Source organism: Tachysurus vachellii, chromosome 11, assembly GCF_030014155.1.
Source record: "Tachysurus vachellii isolate PV-2020 chromosome 11, HZAU_Pvac_v1, whole genome shotgun sequence".
NCBI lineage: Eukaryota > Metazoa > Chordata > Actinopteri > Siluriformes > Bagridae > Tachysurus > Tachysurus vachellii.
Genome location: NC_083470.1, coordinates 23,662,180 through 23,686,258, shown reverse-complemented (window position 1 = coordinate 23,686,258; position 24,079 = coordinate 23,662,180). Strand labels below are relative to the sequence as shown.

The 24,079-nt window shown below is 39.1% G+C and overlaps 1 protein-coding gene across 1 annotated transcript in view; it reads left to right on the top strand.

Annotated features, from left to right (window-relative positions):
• bmp1a (bone morphogenetic protein 1a) overlaps nucleotides 1-20,813 on the top strand; it is a 61,109-nt gene extending 40,296 nt beyond the window's left edge. The window contains exons 9-20 of the mRNA XM_060881478.1: nucleotides 197-299; nucleotides 389-505; nucleotides 1,528-1,673; nucleotides 3,005-3,200; nucleotides 3,734-3,859; nucleotides 7,311-7,471; nucleotides 8,530-8,710; nucleotides 8,809-8,934; nucleotides 10,802-10,929; nucleotides 11,659-11,872; nucleotides 14,230-14,480; nucleotides 16,258-20,813. Of these exons, the coding sequence (XP_060737461.1) occupies nucleotides 197-299; nucleotides 389-505; nucleotides 1,528-1,673; nucleotides 3,005-3,200; nucleotides 3,734-3,859; nucleotides 7,311-7,471; nucleotides 8,530-8,710; nucleotides 8,809-8,934; nucleotides 10,802-10,929; nucleotides 11,659-11,872; nucleotides 14,230-14,480; nucleotides 16,258-16,395 (1,887 nt within the window). The 3' untranslated portion in view covers nucleotides 16,396-20,813. The remainder of the gene's footprint in view (nucleotides 1-196; nucleotides 300-388; nucleotides 506-1,527; nucleotides 1,674-3,004; nucleotides 3,201-3,733; nucleotides 3,860-7,310; nucleotides 7,472-8,529; nucleotides 8,711-8,808; nucleotides 8,935-10,801; nucleotides 10,930-11,658; nucleotides 11,873-14,229; nucleotides 14,481-16,257) is intronic.
• Nucleotides 20,814-24,079: the final 3,266 nt, after the last annotated feature.

Genomic DNA, 24,079 nt, shown 5'->3' with positions numbered 1-24,079 from the left:
TTCCTGTAATTACATTTAGTTCTAAAAAATAAAAAACCTTCCTACAAGAGCTCCTAAGTGTGTAAATTTATATATACGGACATGTACACGGCTCATTACTGATGGCATTATGCCGTACTACAGTTTACGTAACACACTATCGTATCCGTTATGATAAATTTGCCAGGAACTAATAGAGACATGTTTTCCCTTCTAGATCATTCTCAATTTCACCTCCATGGATCTATATCGGAGTCATCTGTGCTGGTATGATCACGTGGAGATCAGAGATGGATACTGGAGGAAAGCCCCACTCAAAGGTCCATATTTCACACCATAAAATCATCAACGTTTTTATATACGATTTCAAAGTTCTATACTTTCAAAATAAATTTGTCTCCGCGTTCAGGTCGACTCTGCGGAGACAAGCTTCCCGAGCCGATCATTTCAACAGACAGTCGTTTGTGGATCGAGTTCAGGAGCAGCAGTAACTGGGTGGGCAAAGGCTTCTCAGCTGTGTACGAAGGTAAACATCTGGCTACTCCAAGCGAACCGACCAATCAGGTCACCATTAGTGAAAAATGACGTGTTAATGCGTGACTTTGAAAGGATTTATGACATGTTGAATAAAAATTGTCACTGCCAATATTCCAAGATTTCAATGTAACTAAAAAAATGTATAATGTATAATTGCTGTTTTTGTATAAGTATATATGTAGAATGTATAATTGCTTGTTCCTTCTTTTCTTGATTTGATGCCTCCAAAGTTATAGAGAAGACAAAAAACCTCCATCACCAAAGTCAATTCAAAGTATATTCTACAGATTCATTCATTCATTCATTCATTTTCTACTGCTTATCCGAACTACCTGAGCCTATACCTATCTCAGGCGTCATTGGGCATCAAGGCAGGATACACCCTGGACGGGGTGCCAACCCATCGCAGGGCACACACACACACTCTCATTCACTCACGCAATCACACACTACGGACAATTTTCCAGAGATGCCAGTCAACCTACCATGCATGTCTTTGGACCGGGGAGGAAACCGGAGTACCCGGAGGAAACCCCCGAGGCACGGGGAGAACATGCAAACTCCACACACACAAGGCGGAGGCGGGAATCGAACCCCCAACAATGGAGTTGTGAGGCGAACGTGCTAACCACTAAGCCACCGTGGCCCCTATTCTACAGATATTAAATTTAATCTAAATTTCAGCTAAGCACTAGGCTAGGACCTGTAAGTGCATTGTTATTGGTGGTTGTCTTGTGAGCCTATATTTTTCATATCTGTTCTCCCACCAGATCATTTTCTGAAGAGATGTTAATTAGCATTAAAATGGCAGCCTGGCTGTTGAAATTTGCTTTCAGTAATAAGAAGTTTGGGACTTCATTTCCCAGCACTTCCAACGGACCTGTGTAATGCTGTTGAGCAAATCCCTCAAACCCTTCAGATCAGATTCTGTACGTCGCCAGTGTGTCGGGTTCGGATTAAAAGCGTCTGCCTAGACAGTAAATGTACATGAATAAATGTATTACCTTTCAGCTATCTGTGGTGGTGAAGTGAAGAAGGATAATGGGCAGATCCAGTCTCCTAACTACCCAGACGACTACAGACCCAATAAAGTCTGTGTGTGGAAGATCACTGTTGCTCAGGGCTACCATGTAGGCCTCACCTTCCAGTCCTTTGAAGTGAGTAACATAGTCATAAATACTTTATAAGCATGCCGATGTTGCTTTATAGCATCATGGAATTAAACTAGACTTTTGTTCATTTTTTTTAATATATTTTATTTCTCCAGCGACTAGATTAAACCGGTTTGATGATGTTTGAAATGGTTTAAATTTAATGATATTTTAATTATTTTTCAGAACTGTTGAATTCTTGAATCTGATTGGTCAGATTTTTTTTTAACAGCAGTTCTGCCAATAGTCTTGGCTGTAATTCAGTTTCACAGGCAGTTGTATGGTGGACAAACTGAAGAAATATCTATAATTATTAGCTGCATCAAACTGCATACTTCTGCACTATCCTAGCAAGAACAAGAAGTGCGAAAATAAATAAAGTATGGAATGTTTTACACATCATGCACTCAACGCTCGGTGCTTTGCTTACGTAGTGGAATAGGGGCGGTGCTACCGTGTTCAATGCTTGATGAGGAAACGTTGGTTGCCGACACTGGTAGATGAGATCTCTTACAAATGTCTTTCAGATTAGCTCAAATTCTGTGATGTTATTTTTCAACATTTAAAAAATTTGCTGTAGTAGCGTTGCGTTCTGAGCGATTGATAACGTTATTTGCAGTTGACTGGACATCGGATTATATATCAGCCTTGTAAAATAACATTTGAACTGATACAACCGTTCTAAAATGTATACACTAGACACTAGAGGACATAGTGCGTAGTCACTTGGGATGCAGCTACTGATACAGTTAAGTTTTCTGTAAGGGGACATCTATAACATTTATGTAAGGAGTCTCCAGTGTCGATGCCCCAGTATGTGCTCTTTCATGGTAAAGTCTAGTTTCAGAGACTGGTGAGGGAATGAATGCTTACAGCTGCAATAAGTAATAACAGAGAATTCTACAATTTTCAGTGCCCTAAGCATTTATTGTAGCTGTAAATAGATCATATATACAATGCATGCTTTAAGAAGTAAAAAAATGTTTGTAGTTTCTGTGGTAAAAGACATTTACTTAACACTAAGCATAGCTTTTCATTTGCTTTTGTCCAATCCTCATTCCTCGTCCCACTGATTCCACTCCTCCGTTCCAGCAGACTGTCTTGGGGTTTGCTTTAGGTTCGGTCCTGCTTTCCAACCAGCTGGTGCAAATAAAGACAAAGCTCCACGTGATCCTCAGTTTACGAGCACAGGCTGTTCATATTCTGTGGCTTTGACTCGAGTCAAACAAAAGCATTATATAAAATTTCGCATTACGTGACATAAAGAAGAGTGGCGGACTTACATCTTTTACGTTTAGTAAAAGATAGTAAAAAAATTTTTCCTTTCTTTTCTTTAGATTGAGAGGCATGACAGCTGTGCTTATGACTATCTAGAAGTCCGTGATGGGAACTCGGAAAACAGCCCGCTGCTGGGCCGCTTCTGTGGCTACGACAAGCCAGATGACATCAAGAGCAGCTCCAACCAGCTGTGGATGAAGTTTGTGTCCGATGGCTCAGTCAACAAAGCCGGATTCGCTGCCAACTTCTTCAAAGGTGTGGATTTGAAAACGCATCCTAATGCCAGACATAACAATCGCATCTGTTGTGACTGCTGTGCTTATGTTTGCGTTTCATATTCTCTTACATGCTCCCAACTTCAGTCGAGTACATTAAATACAGCACGTTTACTGTGAAAATCATTTCTTTTTTTTTATATTCTTTCTTTTTTTTCCAGAAAGGAAAGGTTTAAATAACGAGCATCACCCTCGATTCTGATTGGTCAGATTTTGTGTTTATTAACTGCAGAAATGCTAGCTGTTAGCTAGCTGTTAGAACGGATGTGATAACAGGAAGAAACCTCATTTACATAGATAACACTTTTTTTAATTTGTTTTTACAGTTCTGTGTTGTAATGAGTGGTAAATTTCTGAGGTGGAAGTTTGAATTAAACACTTAATTAGATATTTTTTCTTGGTACAAACTTGTCCAATGATGTTGTTTCTTTCTTATTATGCTTGACTTTGCAAATTTCTAACTGAATTTCATTATGATGTATGATGTCGGTGTTAAATTTTTTTTTTTTCCAGAAATGGACGAATGTTCGAGACCAGACAACGGTCGCTGTGAGCAACGCTGTGTAAACACACTAGGCAGTTATAAGTGTGCGTGTGATCCAGGCTTCGAGCTGGCCGCAGACAAACGAAGCTGCGAGGGTGAGTGCACCATGAATACTAGCTTCAATATGGCTGAATAGTACCATATGTCCACAGTCGAACTGTAAAAGACAAAGAATAGCCTCGTTTCTTTGCTTTCTGTTTCCCAGAGTGATTCCAAAAAGATTCAAACAAACCTTCATAACCTTAATATTTTGCAAATTCACATTGACGGTGCAAAGAAATCTTTCTCCTAAATCTCGCTGCCATTTTGGAACAAATCATAGTTGATTATGTCACAATTCACAATACCGTAACGCTGATTTGAAGCACAACGGTGTCGATTTCTCAAATCTGATTGGCTAGTGGGTGTTGATTCATTTTCTGTCACTGCATTTTTGATTATTTATATTGATACTGAAGTATCAGCGCACGCATGGACTTGCATGCTAGATACGCTAGTAATCCAAGACTATTAGTAGACTAAAAAAACAGCTAAATGAAAGATTTCTGTAACAAAATGTTTATTTAATTGATGTATATAGAAGGAGTAAGTAAGTTTTCCACAACATAAAAGTCTTCAGGACTTTCAGAAGTTTGCAGTTTTCAGTAAAAAGAGAAAGAGAGGCTGGTAAGGAAAGTTATAATAATCTTGAAATTGAAGAGATTGAAGCAGATGATAAAATGATGAAAAGCTTTTGCACATTAAACCTGCCATTTTTTCAGGTTCAGGGTTCAGTTTCGAGGGAAACAAATCTACCCTTGATTGTTGTGTCATTCAACTCTTTGTGTTATAGAGGTTAAGTCTGTGTATACAGTAGATAGATAGACAGACAGACTTTATTGATCCCTTGGGCGAAATTCTTTTTATAGCAGCTGTAATATAAAGAGTATGTCAAATGAATCAGTAAATAGCACCCTGGACTTCCATCGTGGACCACGATACGCTGTTATAAACTGTATGTTTATATTACTAAAAAAAAAGAAAGAAAACATATTTCAGAACAAAGTTCTCAGGAAGGCGTGTGTTTATATGATCAGGGATCGGCTGCTGTAATGGAGGGTTATAAGTATTTCACCTAAGTGCTTCAGACACCTATTGAACTTGTGATTCGATTTTAAATCTAATGCAGCAGTCAAATCAGTCTTAATAGTTCTTTCTGTAACTCTATATTTTTGCTCCATTTGCCCTGTAAGAAGGTTTGGACATCACCATATTTCGTAACTAATTAAACTTTATTAAATTTAAATTTAATTTTGTTTAAATTTATTAAACATTAAATTTTTAAAAATAGTTCACACAAACCGGTCGAGTTCTCCAAGTTTTGCAGTCTCTCATCTCGAAACCTGACCACACACTGCCCCTAGTGGCCAAAACATGTTTACTGCACATTTGTCCTGGAAGATTGAATGACAAACCGACTTCCTTAGATATTTTAGTCGTTTGCACAAGATTTCAAAACCCATATAATGTGACACTTTTCCAAATATTAGTTACAATTCTCATTATAAATTATTTTAATAGGTTTGTCTTTGATTAGGAGTTTTTAATGGATGGAGATTTGTGTTATGGACAAATACAGGCATCAGTAAGCAAAAAATACACCTCAAATAAAAGAAAGGTTCAGGTTTGAATCTTTAGTTTAAAGGAATTTAATGATAACATCAATACTTTTTTTTTTTAATCAATTTATTTTCTTTATCTGTAATGGTCTTGTTTCGCTGTCCTACTCTATCTAACGGTGAGGAATCAAAGCCGACCTCTTCACTTCATAGATAAAAGAATAATCATGTTAGTAGATTCCTCTGTAAGACAGACAGAAGGAAGCTCTGAGGTCAGATTGAAGCTAAATGTAGATGCGGTCCAACCTCCCAGGCATATACGCTGCAGTCTGATGGCATCTCATAGTGGCATGGTGGTAACCATGGAAACGGCTCTCATCCCCTCTCATGCCGTTCGTGGTCCATGATGGACCTTCAGGGTGCTATTTACTGATTAATTTGAAGCAGGCAGCAAATTAGCACTTTTTCCCTTGCGCCCAGTCCTTCAAATGCCTGAGGGACAGTTGCTTTATAGCGTTTGATTAACACAAGGTTGTTCTTAACGGCAACACTATTTAGTTAAAAAGCACTGATTTCTACATAAACACTTATTTATGATCGCTTTCATATGAAGCAGTGTTCATTGCCGTTGTTTTGTCTTGGCTCCTGTTTTTATTGCCACCTCTGAGGACAATTTCTTCTCAAGCACTTGCCATGTTTCACACACATTCTGTGCTGTAGCAATTTCTCATTATTGCAAGCTGTACTGTTATAAAATCTCATTTCTCTTGCTTTTTTTTCTCCCTTCCTCTCTAACAAGGGCTTCATCTTTCCTTGTACCACAGCACTGTTGAATTCTCAGTTCTGATTGGTCGGTTGATTAGGTGTTGATTACTGTTCAAACATCATCTCTGACAGTAGCATCAGCTGCAACTTAAATCATCTTAAATTAGTCATTCTCTTAATGTAATATTAATATATTGATTCGATCCTTCTGATAAGTTAGTGTTGCTTTTACAGGGTTTACTCCACATTGCGGTGCCAAACGTGTACGATTTGAAGGATGCACCGTTAGAAAGTTTCCGGCTAGATGTTAAGCAAGAGACACGATCAGTGACTTGGCACGTGGCTCATATCACGTGAAAACCAGGACGTAAAAACATTGCTGAACAAAAATCGGCTTGGAAGTTCTGAATTGTGCGTTCAGATGTTGGATATTAACGAACATCTGGTCAAGTGCTCTATAAACTTAATAATGTAAAAAAAGTTTAGAAAGCTGTGAAAGATAATGATATCTGCTTGCGTAAAGAATAGCAGACCTAAACGTTTTTAAAGTGCGAGATCATTTAAAGCGGTAGCGCTGTATTTATTTAATCACGGTGGTTGATGCTGCAAAATATGCAAATAACATAAGACAACGTTTAGAAATGAACGGTGTGAAACTTCAGATTAGGAGCTCTAGGATTAATAAATTATTAACCCTAGGTAAAGTTTGAGCAGTGTAAAAGCGTGAAACAAGATAACCCAGGGTTCTGTTTACCGAGGGTTTTCTACGGACGAAGGAAACTATTTCAGTCGTGAAAAGCTCTAAAATCTATTATTCATATATTACTTACTAGCATTATTCATGTACTTCAGCACAAATGATAACAGGAACTAATTTCTTGTTAGGTTCTTGAACTAAAGAAATCGAACCTTTCAGGACTCATTTTTCTGGGGGGGAAAAAATCAGCTTGCGAGTGGAATTGGTTAATTTAATAATATGAATTATTCCTAAAACTGCAAAAACTAATTCATGTTTTGCTCCTGTGTTGTGTTTTGTCACCTAATGTGTTGTCAGTGATTCAGATCTACAGACATCTGTTTTCTGTTTTGTTGCGTATACTGGCGAGATAATGAAGCATCTGAATGTGTTTGCAGTGGACGTGTCGGTGTTGACACATTTGTCTTTCTCTGTTTGTGCCTCTAGCTGCATGCGGTGGCTTCATCACCAAGCTGAACGGCTCCATCACCAGTCCCGGCTGGCCTCGCGAGTACCCGCCAAACAAGAACTGTGTCTGGCAGCTGGTGGCCCCCACGCAATACCGCATCACGCTGCTCTTCGACGTCTTCGAGACCGAGGGCAACGATGTGAGCGCTAGGTTTTTGCCTCGCCATGGGGTGGGTTTGTCTGCTTCATTTCCGTCAGAGTAGGTGGACTGGGCACATAATCTCAAGGGCAGGTTCTGTGAGTGCATCAATGTCAGAATTCAGTGGAGGTCGGGGGGCAAAGTGAGACCCAGAGGAAGCGATGTGAAGAGAATTTTTATGATTTGATGATGAAAATGCATGAGGAATGCATGAATGTCAGCTTCATCAGTTAAGAATGTTGGTTACTGATGCAGGTTCACACCCTTTCACGGCTGCCACTGTTGGGCTTTTGAGTGAGAACTCTCTGCTCCATGCTCACTATGTCATGGCTGTCCGCCGCACTGACCCTGAACTTCTTAACAAACCGGGATATGCAAAGAAAAGAATTTCACTTGCTGCAATGTACATGTGACAAGTTCTTCTTAGGAATGTCAGAGATCAGCTCCTTTTAAAAGTTTACAAGATTGGCGTTTTTAAAAATCTAAATTTCTTAATTTTTTTGTCCACCTCATCTCAGAGCATCTGTAGAAAAATATAATGGAAGTCAAAGGGTTTTAATTTTAAAACATGTTTAAAAGTTTAAAATTAAATCCGCTACAATCTGAAAACAAAAATTAAGGGGATGAGGCAGGAATGGAAGGATTGCCAAAGCTGGATTTCTTGGGTGTTGTGGGAGCTGTTGGAAGATGTGGGAGATGGTTGGAGATTTTCGAAGATGTGGGAGATTTTCGAAGATGGTGGGAGATGTTTTGAAGATGGTGGGAGATGTTTTGAAGATGGTGGGAGATGTTTTTAAGATGGTGGGAGATGTTCGAAATATGGTGGGAGATGTTCGATGTTAAAATTAACGTCAACATGCCTTCTTTACGCAATCACGCATACAGTATAGATGTGATAGATAGAGCTTAGCACGAACAGAACTGAACTATTCCTTTAAGGAAATAGTTGGCCAAATAGTCATCCTCACACACCACATGTTTAAGAGTGTAATTCAGCTTTAAATACCTCCTACATTTCAACACTTTATTTGACTCTTTTGATCGTCATCCCTCGTGTAGGTGTGCAAATACGACTTCGTAGAGGTCAGAAGTGGACTTTCTGCAGACTCCAGGCTACACGGCAAGTTCTGCGGAGCCGAGAAGCCGGAGACCATCACGTCTCAGTACAACAACATGCGCATCGAGTTCAAATCAGACAACACAGTCTCCAAGAAGGGCTTCAAGGCCCAGTTCTTTTCAGGTATTGATTTGCAATGAGTGTGTCTCCACAAAAATGAGTAAAAATTGAGTTGTGTGAATATGTGTGTGAGATCACCGAGACTGTCTGTTCCTTCACAGATAAGGACGAGTGCTCGAAGGAGAATGGTGGCTGCCAGCACGAGTGTGTGAACACTTTCGGCAGCTACAGCTGCCAGTGCAGGAGTGGCTTTGTCCTGCATGAAAATAAACACGACTGCAAAGAAGGTGGGAAAATATCTGCACTAGTATAGTATACAATTAATCGTAAACATTAGATATGGATTAGGGTTAATTGGGTAAATGGAAGCGCCAGTGTGCTCAAGTTATTATGATTATTAGCCTGGAAAAAATGACTAGGCTAAAAGGTTGTAGCTAACATAACGTATCAACGTATAAAGAGTTCGAGAAATGAATGCGTAAATGATCATGTAGCACAACACGTATGTAAGCTGGAGGCAAAAAAGTCAGATACTGATAGACATTCTGTTCAGTTCTGACCTCATTTCACTAGTAAAAGATGTTCAAATCAACTCAATAATTTGCTTTTTCCCAGTACACCGGGGTTCCGTTCCACCAACAGTTTCAATCAGTGTAAACAAATGAATTATTTTATGGCCAGATGAAAGTCTAATATAAAATGAGTCAGGACTCTGTTGGCATTCAGTGTGAGACGTGTGTTTTTCCCTCTGTAGAATTTTAGTGGTTGAATAATGCCTTCAAAATTTAGTCGATTATGAACTTCTGGCATCTCAAAGAGCAGCAATGGGTTTGATATCAGCATTTACGTTGAAGATAGAAACATTTCTGTGTAAAAAAAAACTAACTGTTTTTGTTTCTATGGAACTCTTCTTTATATCGTCGCTGTCAGGTGGGATCTTCGTATCTCCAAAACCGTCATTTTTCAGGAAATTAAAAACAATGCTGTACCTTATCTGCAGTACACAGGGTTTAGTCCGCGTCGCAGTGGATTGTCTTGCGCCAAATTCCTGTCCTCAGACGAGCACCAGAACTAGCGGGGGTCAAGATTTTTTTTTCTTTGAGCCCAGTGTTGTGAAGACATTTACCTCAGAAGACGTGTTGATTCGTTGCGACTCTTCTTGAGGAGAAATATGCCACGAAGCTCTCCCGCGGAGTGAGGAAGAGGTGGACAGTTGAAGTGTCCAATGGAGTTAAGATATTTGCGCTCAAGCTATTTTCAAGACTTTAGATTGGTTAATAACTTGTAAAAATAACAGACCCACATGGGGACTGACCAATAGCATCGATATGTGAAAAAATATGAAATTGACAAAATTTGGACATACGAGGTTTCCGCCAGACAGCGACGATATATATTTACCCCTAGTAGACTAGGTTAAAACAGAAACAGTCTTTGTATTGCACGTAAAAGATAGCAGAGCTCTTATTTCTGCTGATGAACGTAGCGCCTCAGACGGTGGGTTTTGGAATGAATTACTTGAGCTATAGTTATAAGATTGACGAACTTGCAGTAACGAATTCAAACGAAGCTACACACCGAAAGAAAACATTTGCTTACGCAAAGCAAACGCTTGCCAAATTGGCAATTATGAATAAAAAAAAACACGAATAAGGTGCACCTAGGCAACTAATTACTGCTAATTAAAATCATTAAACGTTTCTCCCTCAACATTTTGCTTCATGCTTGGAAGAAATTCTGTCTGAAGGTCTGTTCAGGCTGAGATAAAACTGTAGCAGATATCAGAGACCTCAAGAACCTTCGCTTGACTCTAGAAAGTGAAGAGCAAGCATGCTCAGGGTTATTTAAAACCCTCCCCATCGATTTCAGCTCACTGACACTAAATGCCAGGAGGATATTTTTAGAGGATCCTTTCCCTATTGTGGAGAGACAGAAGAGGAAGACAGAGAGTGAAGAGTAGAGAATGGGAGGGTAGACAGATGGTTGGTTCAGGCTGCCAAAAACAACACTGCTTTTCAGAGATGAAGAGGGAACAAAAGAGAGAGAGAGAAAGAGAGAGAAAGAAATAAAGAAAGAAACAGAGCAGAGGGCCTGGTTGTTGGATGCTTTGTTGACTTGTGTGTGTGTGTGTGTGCGTGTGTGTGTGCGCTACAGCCGGCTGTGATCACACGGTGAACAGTGTGAGTGGAACCATCACCAGTCCCAACTGGCCTGATAAATATCCCAGTAAGAAAGCGTGCACATGGGCTCTATCAACCACACCGGGACATCGCATCAAAATCGTACGGAAAAATTTGTTTTCTCTAAAGATAATTATTGAGCAGAGCTTAATAACTCGTTATTCTCTTTATTTGAAGTTTTTGCTTCACTCACTACAATGTTATAGCAATGACCATCACCAGTACGACCAGTACTATGTGGGTTATTACGCAGCCTTGGATTCTCTCTGAACATGAAAATAAGTTAGCGCTTAATACATACAGGGTTACCAAACCATCCCAAGTTCTCTCGTGGGATGTTTTTAGTCAGATTAAACACCTCTGTATGTGATTAATATATGATTAAACGCACTTTGTAATCAAAAACTTGCTATTTACAATAGTTCAACTAGCATTTCCAAAGATAAGCTAGTGTATTAGTTAATGAAATCTAGCAGCTATGTTCTCTAGCAAAGTTATATATATATATATGTATGTATATATATATATATATATATATATATATATATATATATATATATATATATATATATATATATGTATATATATATATATACATACATATATATGTGTATATATATATATATGTATATATATACATATATAAAATTTGAATATAAATATTTACATTTTTATTGCGTGAGAGAGATTTTGACCAAGAATTTGACCAAATCATCATTTCTTAGTCATTGATCAGCTAAACTATAAGAAGTCAGTGCTGCTTATTTTGTTCCATACCATCTCTCTTAAATCTTTCTATAACTCAATGGAACACCATTATGCTTTGTGCAGGCTTTCAATGAACTCGACATGGAGCCTCATTTAGAGTGTGCGTACGACCACATCGAGATCTATGACGGACGCGATGGAAAGGCGCCCAGCCTGGGACGGTACTGCGGCTCCAAGAAGCCTCCTCCAGTCACATCGAGCGGGAACAAAATGTTCATCCGTTTCTTCTCTGACAACTCCGTACAGAAGAAAGGATTCGAGGCCTCGCATACTGCAGGTGTGTGGAGTGCTATTCACAGCGTTCAGAGCCACCACTTAGAATGAATCACATTAAAGTGCAAATTAGGGGGTTTGGGGGGAAATCAGTTCTTTTTTAGGCTGTTTCATTTGACATTAATTATTAGTGTAATTGAAGTCTAAGATGTGAAAATATCCTTAATTGTACTTTTGCTTGAAGGTTTCTCACAGCTTTTAATAAGTATAATGAAGCTAAGTACATTTGCATAAAAGCTCTGTAGATACAGTTTTAGTTTTTGACACATTGTTCATTCAGCTCATTTGTACCAGAATTCTAAATTTTTGATTGGTGTGTCTATTGCCCCTTTTCCACCAAAAAGAACCGGGTGCTGGTTCAGAGTTAGCACTGGTGCTGGTTCAAAGTTGGTTCCACTGGCGAACCTTCTAAGAACCGGTTTGCCTTTCCACCGGCTAGAGAGCATCACAGAGCCGAGTCTGACGTCACCGTATATGTGTCACTTTACACAGCAACGTTAGCGCAGCAGCGGGCAAATACAAACACATCAACAATGGCGGATGTTGCTTTACTGTTAATGCTCATGGCTTTGTGAACTTACATTAACACCCAAACGCGGTGAATCCAACTCCATGTAATCTGTATAAACGGAGGTTGTAATCGAGAAAGTACATAACATTGTTTTATCATTAGCACAGAAAAAAGTTAGCCTTAGCATGTAGCTACTTACTATTATGTGTGCTGATAATGTATCATATTGCGGTAAAGTAAAAGTGTATTAAACATTAGTATACTTAAGGTACATTATCAAATGCGCTAACAGTAGCCCCGCCCACAGCCCCGGACACAAGCGGTTCTTAAGTCTAGACCAGCAACGTTTTGGTGCTGCTTAAGAACCACTTTTCCTGGTTTAGAGCCGGTGCTTTGGCTGTCGAAAAAGAAAGAACTGGTTCTAAATTAGGCTCTGGCTCCGAACCAGCACTCAAACTCTAACCCTAGGGGCATAATATCGTTCATGTCCCCTAAAACAGCTCTGACCCTTCATGGCTTGGACTCCACAACTTGAGACACAATATAAAGCTGCAGTTTGTTTGCACAGGTCTGCCAGAAGACATCTACCTTCTTACCAATCAAAAATTAAGAATTCTGGTTAAAAAAGCTCTGAGGAAACCTGAAGATGTGCTGTGGTACCTGGTACCAAGATGTTAGCATCGGATTCTTTGAGTCCTGAAAGTTGTTGAGTGGGTCCTCGATAGATCGGATTTGTCTGTCCAGAACATCCCACAGATGATCAATCGGATTGAGATCTGGGGAATTTGAAGGCCAATTCAACACCTTGAACTCTTGTTTCTCAGACCATTCCTGAACAGATTTTGCAGTGTGTCAGGGTGGATTATACTGCTGAAAGCTATTGGAGAATGGAATCCTGTTGCCATTAACTGGTTTACTTGGTCTGCAACAATGGTTAAGGAACGTGTCCAAGCGACATCCACATCAAATCCAAGACCCAAGGTTTCCCAAGCATTCCATTGCCCAGAGCATTACACTGTCACCACTGTCTTGTCTTCTGCCTATAGTGCATCCTGGTGCCGGCTGGGTGCTTACCTGTGGAGGAGTTGGCACCAGGATGCACTATATAATACCTATATAATGCATTGTAGGTGCCTTTTTTTTAGAATTGTGAAAATTGATAAGAAATGGTTTGAGAAACATGAAAATAGTTCAGGGTGTTGGCTTGGCCTCTAAATTCCTCAGATCTCAATAAGATCTAGTATCTGTGCTGGACAAACTAATTGGATCCTTGGTGGCCCGTTTATGTAATAATATAGGCAGACTAATTATTGTAGGACAGATATGGGTTAGAGACTGTAGCAGTGAGGAAAAAACATGAGGCAGAGATGGTGGTAGCAAAAATGAGGACGTTGAGGTTCTCTTTAGGAGTGACGAGGATGAAAGGATTAGGAACGAGCACATCAGTGGGACGGCTAAGGTTGGCTGTTTAGGGGAGAAGGTCAGAGAGGCTATAGAGGATTGGTTATAGTGAGAGTGGTTACATTGGTAGAAGGATGTTGAAGATGGTCCTGCCAGGTACAGTAGGAGGTCAAGAGGAAGGCCAAAGAGGAGATATATGGATGTGTTAAAAGAGGACATAAAGTTAATTGGTGCGAGAGTTTGGCAGAAGCAGACGATTCGCTGTGGCGACCCTTAACAGGAAAAGACGAAAATAAACGAAAAAAATTATTGTAGGACGGATCCCGTAGCACAGCTTCAGATTTCTTTTGAGTCCATGAGCCAATTTTTCAGCACAAGTGGGACCCAATATTCATGGCTGCGTTGATGTTTTTAAAGCTCTAGTGTTTAAATGCTGATTATGTCTTCAGAGTGCGGAGGGCAGTTGAAAGCTGAGGTGAAAACCAAAGACCTCTACTCACACGCCCAGTTTGGAGACAACAACTACCCGGGCGCATCAGATTGCCAGTGGGTGATCTCAGCTGAGAAGGGTTATGGTGTTGAGCTCATCTTCCAGACGTTTGAGATCGAAGAAGAAGCCGACTGTGGTTACGACTACATGGAGTTGTTTGACGGCGCCGAAACCAAGGCCACAAGGCTCGGCCGCTACTGCGGATCAGGGGTAAGCACTCAAACCCTCTCTGTTTTGACATTTAAGGAATTTTGGTACACCATACCATGCTCAATGAATGAAACCAATACAGATAAGTAATTTTTAAGTAGTCATCAATGTCAGAAAGCAGTGGACTTTAAAAAGCATTATCAATAGTTAGAATTTTGTGTCCATAATTCCTTATTTCCCATAATGCATGTTTCTTAATCAAAAAGAAAATTGTCCAATCAGCATAAAACCTACCAGCCAATCCATAGGTAAGGAGGTGAATTTGGTTTGGATACAAGTGGAGAACAAATACCGCTGTAGTGAAAGTCCTGGCTAGTCTTTTTCTCTTTCATGTTAGTGGTTCACGTTTGAGGAGTAAAGCACCACCTAGTGTACAGATGACCCCAAGTGACATCTGTGCATTAAATAAACCAGTCAATCAGTCATTGAGATAAAATGCAAAAGTGTTTTTTGATTGTGCTGGAAATTTGAGCCAGACAATGACTTCACCAATATGCATCATTGTGTGTAAAACATAATTATAGAAATGAACACAGGAAGCACAGAAGTAAAACCACAACCTCTCATTTATTCTCTCCCCACAGCACATCTCTCGACGGTCCAGTTTATTTGGATTTATTGTTTATTGTCCTTTAGCACTTAAAGCTGAATAAAGCAGGACTTTCTGCTCCCTTCTTCCTCTACGAAGCTGTTCGGTAAAGCTAATAAGGGTGTAGGTGGCACTTTGCCAAATTTACAGCAGTCATAGTGAAGAGGAATTCAGTAGGTCACTCAGAGGCTTGATATCATTTAGCTGGGATTAATAATAAGGGCTGCTTTGTGGGATGATGGCTGGGTTTGCTCAATAGGGGCCTGTCAGAGGTGGAAGGGTGACGGCAGTTTGTGCTGCACTCAGAGGCCTGGAGCCATTAGGAATATATGCTTCTTAACTAAAAGAGTCGTTTGGCTAATGAGGTGTAGAAAGGCGTGGTAGAATGAGCAGCAATTCATTAGATTCATGTGATGCAATCACAGCTCTCACTGTTGCAATTATGCGCTTAGAGTTAAAATGTACTTAATATAAATGATGTTCATTTCAACTGCTGTAATGTGCTTACATTGTAAACATTATTCTGCGTAATTGATCAGAGGAATGAACACGAGTCAGACTTTATACATAGAGTACGCTTGATTGAATCCTCCATTTGTGCTGGTCAGTGGGCGTTATTATTATCCGTAACTGCGCCTCAGACTGTAGTTACGGGTCGCATGGTTTAGATTATTGCGCTCATTTTGATGTGTTTCTGTGTTTGTAACTGATTCACAGGGACTGATTCAAGTGTTATTTACAAAGTAAAATATGTATTTGATGTAAAGCGAAATGGACATTTTTATCAACTTTTTCACCTGGTTTTCAGACGAAAGAACACAACAAACTCCTTTTTTTGTCCTATTAATTTCAATAGAGAGGAAAAGAAGAGAGATTAGTTTGTAGCTGAACATTTTTAAATCATTTTTATATTGCTGTGGTGTAAAAATGTTTAAAGACCTCAGACCATGCTGTTACTGAAAAATAATCAACCTTAGTGTGGTACTAAATGGTCATGGATGATTTTATACAGCAATCAAGCTTGTACCACTTTTTCTTTGTTTCATTTTGAAAACCTCATGTAAGCTGGTGGTGAATAAAGAAATCAGACTTTTTATACAGTCTGAAAATTAGATATTAAGGTAATTCTAATGCTTTTGTGTATTTCTTTCTTTCTGTGTGCGTCCGTGTGTGTGTTCGTGCTCTCAGCCTCCTGAGGAGATCTACTCGGCCGGCGACTCCATCGTCATTAAGTTCCGATCAGACGACACCATCAACAAGAAGGGCTTCCACGTGCGCTACACCAGCACCAAGTTCCAGGACACTCTGCACTCACGGAAGAAGTGACCCCTAGTGGCCGGGAGGGGCCACACAGGGCCCAGGGGGAGGAGTCGAGGCGCCAGGCGGAGGGCGCAACCCGTCGCTCGGAGCCCCCCGGCCGCCAATGCCAGCCGCAAGAACGATGCCAACCGCACCTCAGTAGCTCGCAGGGGCTCTGGCGCCCCCTACTGACTGTGAGGAGTAAAGCCATTCCGCAGTAGACCTTGTTTTTACCTTTTTTATGATTAATGATTGGGGTGGAGTTTGGGGTAGGAAGAGGGGACTATATTTGGATTAGAGGAATATTTGGGTTGTAAGTGGATCATGGATGGGGCATGAATAGAGTGGTGTTGATGATCAGTATATGATCACACATGGATCCTTCTTCTTTTTTTTTTTTTAAATGAGCCGAAATGCAATTTCAACACACACACACATACACACACTGAGGGCCTGCAGGATCGCAAGCAGGATGATTCAGGTCTCATCGAGCCAGAGAGCAACACCACAAATGGAGAAAGAACGGATTGATGACTGGAAGAATTAAAGGGTGGATCAGTGTGTTTTTTCTTCCCAGGGCATTATGGGAAACCTCCATCTTTTTTACACACACACAGTTGTTCCCGGCTAGTCTGATATCCATTACTTGAGTTACTGACACTGTTTGTCAGACAGATGCATGTAACAACAGGAAAAAAAATAGCAAACGGGGCATTTTATGTGACTGCATAAGCCTTTGTAATTTTTTTTCCTGGCTAGCCATCCAGGAAGCTTCCTTCCATTTTAGCATTACTGAGGAAAGTAAAAAAAAAATAAAAGAAAAAAGATATGAAAAAAGAAAAGTCACAGTTATCATATTAAAATATAATAAATGAAATGTGGCCCATGTCTGATGGCTGATTGCTTTTTCATAAAAAATTGCAAAAATGTGATTATTTTGACCTTAAATACACCTTTTTAGGCTTCTGTTAATGTCTCTCTGTCCCCAAGTCGTTCATTAGGCTGTGGGTTCTTTTTAATATCGAGAGCAATTTCTATTCTTCAAATGAGATGCAGTGCAAATAATTTATTTCAGCTGTTTAAATTACATGGTACTCACGTCTCTCTCTCTCTCTCTTTCTATGTTTAACATTACATGCTTGTCCATGTTTTTTACCCTCGAAAATATTGTGTACTCTTTCTTGTAAAGCCTTAGTGCTTCACATTAACCTACTTAATTTGCCTGTTCTGTAATTTCCAACATCTTTTTTAAAAATATTTAATTCACTAGTATGTAACACGCAGTTTAACGTACCCCCGAACAACCTTATGGTGTTTTTTTTTTTTTAGCAGCTAACTCCTCTAGGATGTCTTTTCTGATTGTTGTGAATGAATTAGCACCATGCTAAATTCGCTTGTTTCCTTTTAAAATTCTGTCAGTGCTTCTGTAAAATACTGATCTATCTGGCAAATATTATGTATGAGCTAAGAAGCAGAAAATGACACAGAAAATGTTAGCTACAGAACATGCATGCTAAACCAGCCTGCTAGCTACCTTTGCTAATGTTTCTGATTATATTTTGGAACTTGTAGCTTCTGTTTGACCTTGTAACTAAAGTTACTGAAACCAGATCTCACTCTTGTCTACCTGAGGCAAATGCAAGCTAGTTTTGTGCCAGTTAAGTAGCTAGCTTGCTACTTTAGCTAATGTTACTGATATTTCTTGTCAGGTTTGGATTCTGTTAAATAAATCTGTGAGAATATGACCATCTGAATCATCTTGATCATACGCAAACTTGATCATATTCATTTGTCTACCTGAGACAAATGTGAGCTAGCTGTCTAACTCTGACCAGCTGGATTACATACCCAATATTACAGATATATTTTGGTGTGTTTGGCTATTGTTTAGTCTCAGATATTGAAACTTGATCTCACTTTTCTCTACCTGAGGCAAATTCTAGCTTTCTAGTGATACCTAGCTAGCTAAATCGTGATAATGTTATTGATCTGACAATGTAAATGAAGATACTGAAACCTGTTATTACTTGTGTCTTTACCTTTACCTGAGGTAAATGTTTGCTAGTTTTCTAGAAGTTAACTAGCTGGCTATCTATCTACATTAGTTAATCTTCCTGACATATTTTTGCAGGTTAGCCAACAGTTATATCAGTGAGAATTTGACTATGTAAAACAAGACCCAGATACTGAAACTTGACCTCACACGTGTGTCTTCCTGTGCTACTTATCTAACTATTAACTAGCCAGCTAGATAACTTATCTATCCATGCTAAAATGTTTGCTTACTGTTAAATACATTTTTGAGTATATTATGATGTAAATCAAGACTCAAACGTGATCTCACTGGTGTGTCTACCTTAGACAAATGTGAGCTAGTTTTCTAGCAGCATTAACTAGCCATCTGTGTAACTCGGTTAACAATACTCATGTATTTTAGAAGGTTTGCTTCCTGTATGTTGTAAACAAATCTTTTTTGAGCATGATATTGTGGATACTGAAACCTGATCTCATTCTATTTGAGGCAAAGGTGAACTAATTTTCTTATTAGCCAGCTAGCAGGAGAACATGAAGACTAGAGGTTTAGTGATGTTCTGCACCATTTTTAGCTGTTTTTTGAGCATTTAAAATGCATTCAACAATGTATTATTCTATAAAGCTGTTTGGGGGTACTTTAAATGGATAATGGAAAGCTGAGCTGGATTCAGATAGACTGTTCGAGCATACATAGTGTGAAACAGCTTAACTGATGTGAGTTAAGGTGCAGATAGAAGTTTTGCCTACTCAGTTGCCTTTTAAACATTTTTTGTTTGTTTGTTTTTTGTGGTATACCTCAGGCCTCAGATATTATTATTATTATTATTATTATTATTATTATTATTATTATTACTGGTCTAGGCCCAGCTTTGTCCAACAACTAACATATATCAACTTGGACCACCGTAGTACCTCAGTGAAGAAGAGCAATGCTGAGTGGTGCTTCTGCAAAAATGAGCCTAATCAGTTTTATGGACATGGTTTGCATATATTCACGGTATTAGTTCATGTATTGATCTTTAAAAGTATTATATCTAGCTCAGTTTCTCATGATTTATATGGTTCTAAGGCACAAAGAGCATGTTGAGATGTTACTGAGGGCAGTTGGTAAGCATTTTAAGACTTAGACCTCGTTGCTTCCCTGCTTTGCAGTATTGATTCACATGTCAAGCAGTTGCTACAAAATGTAGCTCACCATCCTCCAATAATGGTACAGGTGTTCCAACTGTTCTTTCCTTTTCTCACTCATTCCAATCTTGTGTTTTCCAGTCATCCAATCTCGATGCAATTTGTCCAAGCCCTTTTCATGGGCAGAAGCTGATTACAAGGCTTGTCAGGCTGGTGAAGGTGTGTGTGCACTTGTGTGTGAGAAGGTACACAGACCTTGCCTAATTGGTCTGGAGCGTGCCAGCCTGAGACTGAGCCTCTCTCTGAATTATTTACCAACCAACCACCTTTTTTTTTTTTTGTTTTTTACCCCTCCCCCTCCAGAACTCCTTTAGAAGGCATCTGGCAAATGTACTTTCAACTCATGCTATGATCGTATTTACCTTGTGTGTGTCACATTTTCCAAACTCTTTGAGTCTCAGGTTCAGGCTTTATTCTTCCTTGGGACCTGCTTGATTCCATTTACTTGACTGTCAACCTTTAGGGGTAAGCTGGTATATGGGTTGAGGGGGTGAACAGCTTTTCAAAAGAAAAGTCATGCAGTATGAATAGCAATGTCAAAAAGGAAATTGAATAAAAAGTGCTATTTCCCTCACCTTGTATAGAGACACTTCTGATCCCTGCTTTTATACCGATGCAATGTTTTGTTCCCTGAACATCAAGCACCAGTGTGATGCACACTGACTTACCAAATCTGTTGAAGTTTTCACAGTGATGCGTTTGTATTAAATGTTTTATTCTTAGCCTTAGAGTTTTGGTTTCAGTGGTGGAATACTTCTGCTAACTTCTGCCCACTGTAACATTGTGGCTTCCGTAGAATTTATAATTGAACAGAAATAGTGTTTCTAATGTCTCTTGATTTGTAGATAATTAGATTCATAATCTGATGAAAACAATTGTGTTGTAGCGGGTATTTTAATCCGATGTGGACGAATAAGCTCCATGGCTCAGATCTGTCTACTTTAACACCTGTACAGTTGATCTAGTTGCCCTGATTGATCAACATCACTTATAGAATATGGAATATGTTTATGCCTTTTATTACATGTATGTATGTAAATATGTTTGATTGTTGTATTCCAAATACACTAAACCATAATAACCTGTTGAGAAAAAAGGCTTTGTGTAATTGCACACACACAATGCAATTTATTTATATTGTATAGCTGATTATGGCTTATGTATTTGCACATAGTATTAACAAGTGCATCTATTTCATAAAGTGTTATTTTCATTTCATGAAATGCCTCATTCCTTACCTTTTCTTGATAACCTAAAACTCACTTTTTTTAAACTCTCAAATAATCAATAATATGTAATATAATAGAATTCATATCGAAATTTATTACTTAATTTAGATGCTGGCTAACATTTTAGAAATTTGTAGGAATGTTTCATATGGAATAAAATACTTGGGACATGCAGTTCTAGGAAAATAATGAACAGCAAGGTTGGTTTGATGTGAAAAGTGGGTTTACTGTTACCACCCTGCACCTGACTGATTTCCTGTAACATCTTTTTTTTATACTGCAGCAGTTTCCCAATACATTTTAGTATAAACTCACCACATCATATTTTTTCCCCATTTCCCCCAGATATAGTTAATGAAATGTACTAGCAGTTTTCATGTAATAGAATTTTCCTATTCAAGCTAAAAAGACACATCAGCTCATCATCTTAGACGCTAAATGAATATTACCTGTATCAGAAATTTTAAGCGAACGAGTGTGTGTGTGTGCCCTGCGATGGGTTGGCACTCCGTCCAGGGTGTATCCTGCCTTGATGCCCGATGACGCCTGAGATAGGCACAGGCTCCCCGTGACCCGAGGTAGTTCGGATAAGCGGTAGAAAATGAGTGAGTGAGTGAGAGAAATTTAAAGCTTCCTGAAGCACCAACACTGGAGTCTTCTTCCAAAAACATTCAGTAAACCTCACTATATGTTTATAACCCATTCGGTTGGAAGGTCATGCATAAAAGGTCACGAGTAAGTCGATTAAAAAAAAAATTATTTTATTAATAGAACAAGTGTGATAATATAAGCTGTGTTCTTGAGGCCTATACAGACGCTTTTCTGTGGCAATTCTCTGCTCCTCCCACTTACTACGGTGTTGGTGCTGAACAGACAGCATCACTTCAGCACCCCAATTGTTGTGACTAGCCAGGAATTACATGACTGCGGCACAGAAAATGCATGCCAAAACCTCTACAGCCAATCGGAGCAGTGTTACAATCTTTCACCCACACACTCCCCACCCAGCATTGAGAAAATCTTGCAGAATCTCATGGAGGCCAGCCTTCGGCAGCAGGTGGTGACCCAGGAGCTGTCCCACAGCAGACACATGGTGACTGGTGAGGTTGTGGCTCTTAAAAAACATACTTTCTCCATTCCCAATTCTTCCCGTTATGCCCAGCTTGTCATCACCAAGATGAGCTGAGACAACAACATTGAGGCCTATCTACAAACAGGACTGGGCCCATATCCTCACCCCTTATCTGTCTGGAGAGTCTCAAATAATCCACTCTGTCTTTAACTCCGACAAGGCTGAAGACTAAAAGAATCTCATAAAAGAAATTATGGTTTGTTGTGGATGATTCCCCACTGACACATCCCCCACTGGAGTTGTGTTGGAACGCTTTCTTCGGGCCATACCTAGAAAAAAGCACAAGGAAGTAGGGCTAAAAGAAGCTACCACAACACAGGAGGTGCTGGAGAGTGCATTAGCAACCCTTGAATTCAGCAAGGGTGTGAGACATGAATCAAACCCTTGGCCTTGGCAAGTACTACATTTTTGTTGTCAGTACTCCACCCAGACTTTTCTCACTGCACATTGTAAATAAACCTTGCTCACTAAATCCTCATGTTGGGTGTCTTTGTTCAGCCCTCGCAGCTTGAGTCACAACAAAGCCTTAGAGACGATGCAACTCTCAAAGCTGTTAATACAGAGAATAAATCAAGACTGATGAATCAGTATCAGGAAATTCACATTTACAGCAACCCTTATATCCAGAGGGACTTACATTTTTATCTCATTTTATACAACTGAGCAATTTAGGGTTAAGGGCCTTGCTCAGGGGCCCAACAGTAGCAGCCTGGTGGACGTGGGTATCGAACTCACAACCTTCCGATTCATACATTTTAGATTTATAACATTTACAACATCTGGTCTTTGCTGTTAACCAGACTGATTACACTGACTATAGATTCTGTCTTCTATAAAAAAGTTATAGATCTCTATAAGTAAAGTTAAATAATTTGCCTAATTTTTCAAGCTGGGATAAAAAATAGATAGAGGTGGCAGGTTTCACCAGCAGCTTCCACGACCACAAAGAAAGAACCCGGAAATTAATCTGCCTCTCAATGCAGTGATTCGAACAGCCATGCTGGCAGCCAAACAGCCAGTCTTAGAATAAAAGCCATACAAAACCTAAACCATTGCATCTTCCAAGCTCAAAAAATATTTTTAAAGTATACATTAATCTTTATAAAACACATATGGACCAATACTAAATTCAGACTTGTACAGTACTGGTTCCTGAAACCCGAATGTAAATTTTGGTTAAACCTCTTTTGTGTCTGGTGTTATTTGAGGACTGAATGAACTGTTGCATGATTTGATTTCCAATGAACTTCTGATTGTCCAAAGGTTTGCTTACAAGCCAAACATTGTCTACAAAATCATTAACATCAATAAACCGGTGCAAAGAGAACATTTGGAATAATTTATCTAGCATTTCCTGTTATAAGTGTATAAACAAAACAATTGTAAGGTTTTACAATTACATATTCTGAATGCTACATGAGAATAAAAATGTACAAAACAGCCCCAGTATTTCAGCTAAGCAAAAAGATCGTTTTAGCTGTGCTTAATAAACTGTCCAGTTTAACAAAAAAAAAAATCTATGGACAGAAAATGAGCTAGTAGATGTTTAAAAACCTTCAAGTTTAAATGCATTTAAAATGGTTAAATTCTTTCCAGTGAAATTCTGTATTTTTAAAACTTCTAAAATATCTTTTTTAAGAACAGCTTTAGTTTTGCATCTTAGATCATAGAGAATCCATCGATACAAAAATGAAATCTAAAATAGAAAAACATTGAAAGCATCATGTTTTGCTGAAAACATTTCTGTCTTTGCTAAAGTTTACCATTTCTTACATATGATGAGATTAAAAGTTCAGCTCAGTAAAGAACATATAGATAGATACAGTAGATAGATAGATAGATAGATAGATAGATAGATGAATAATTAGCACCAAATTATACATCAGGGGTCTTGAATCTTATTCACAAAGAACCAGTGTTGCTGCAGGCTTTCATTCCAACCAAGCATGAGTCACACCTGATTCCACTCGTTTAATCAGTTCATCTTGGTCTCCAATCATCTATCAAGTGTGCCTCCAGTTTGGTTGGGAATGAGTGACTGCGGCCACACCTAAAGTAACAAAACCTAAAGTAGATCTTGATGAAATGGAAATCTCAGAATTTTAGAGTTTTAGAATGACAAGAAAGT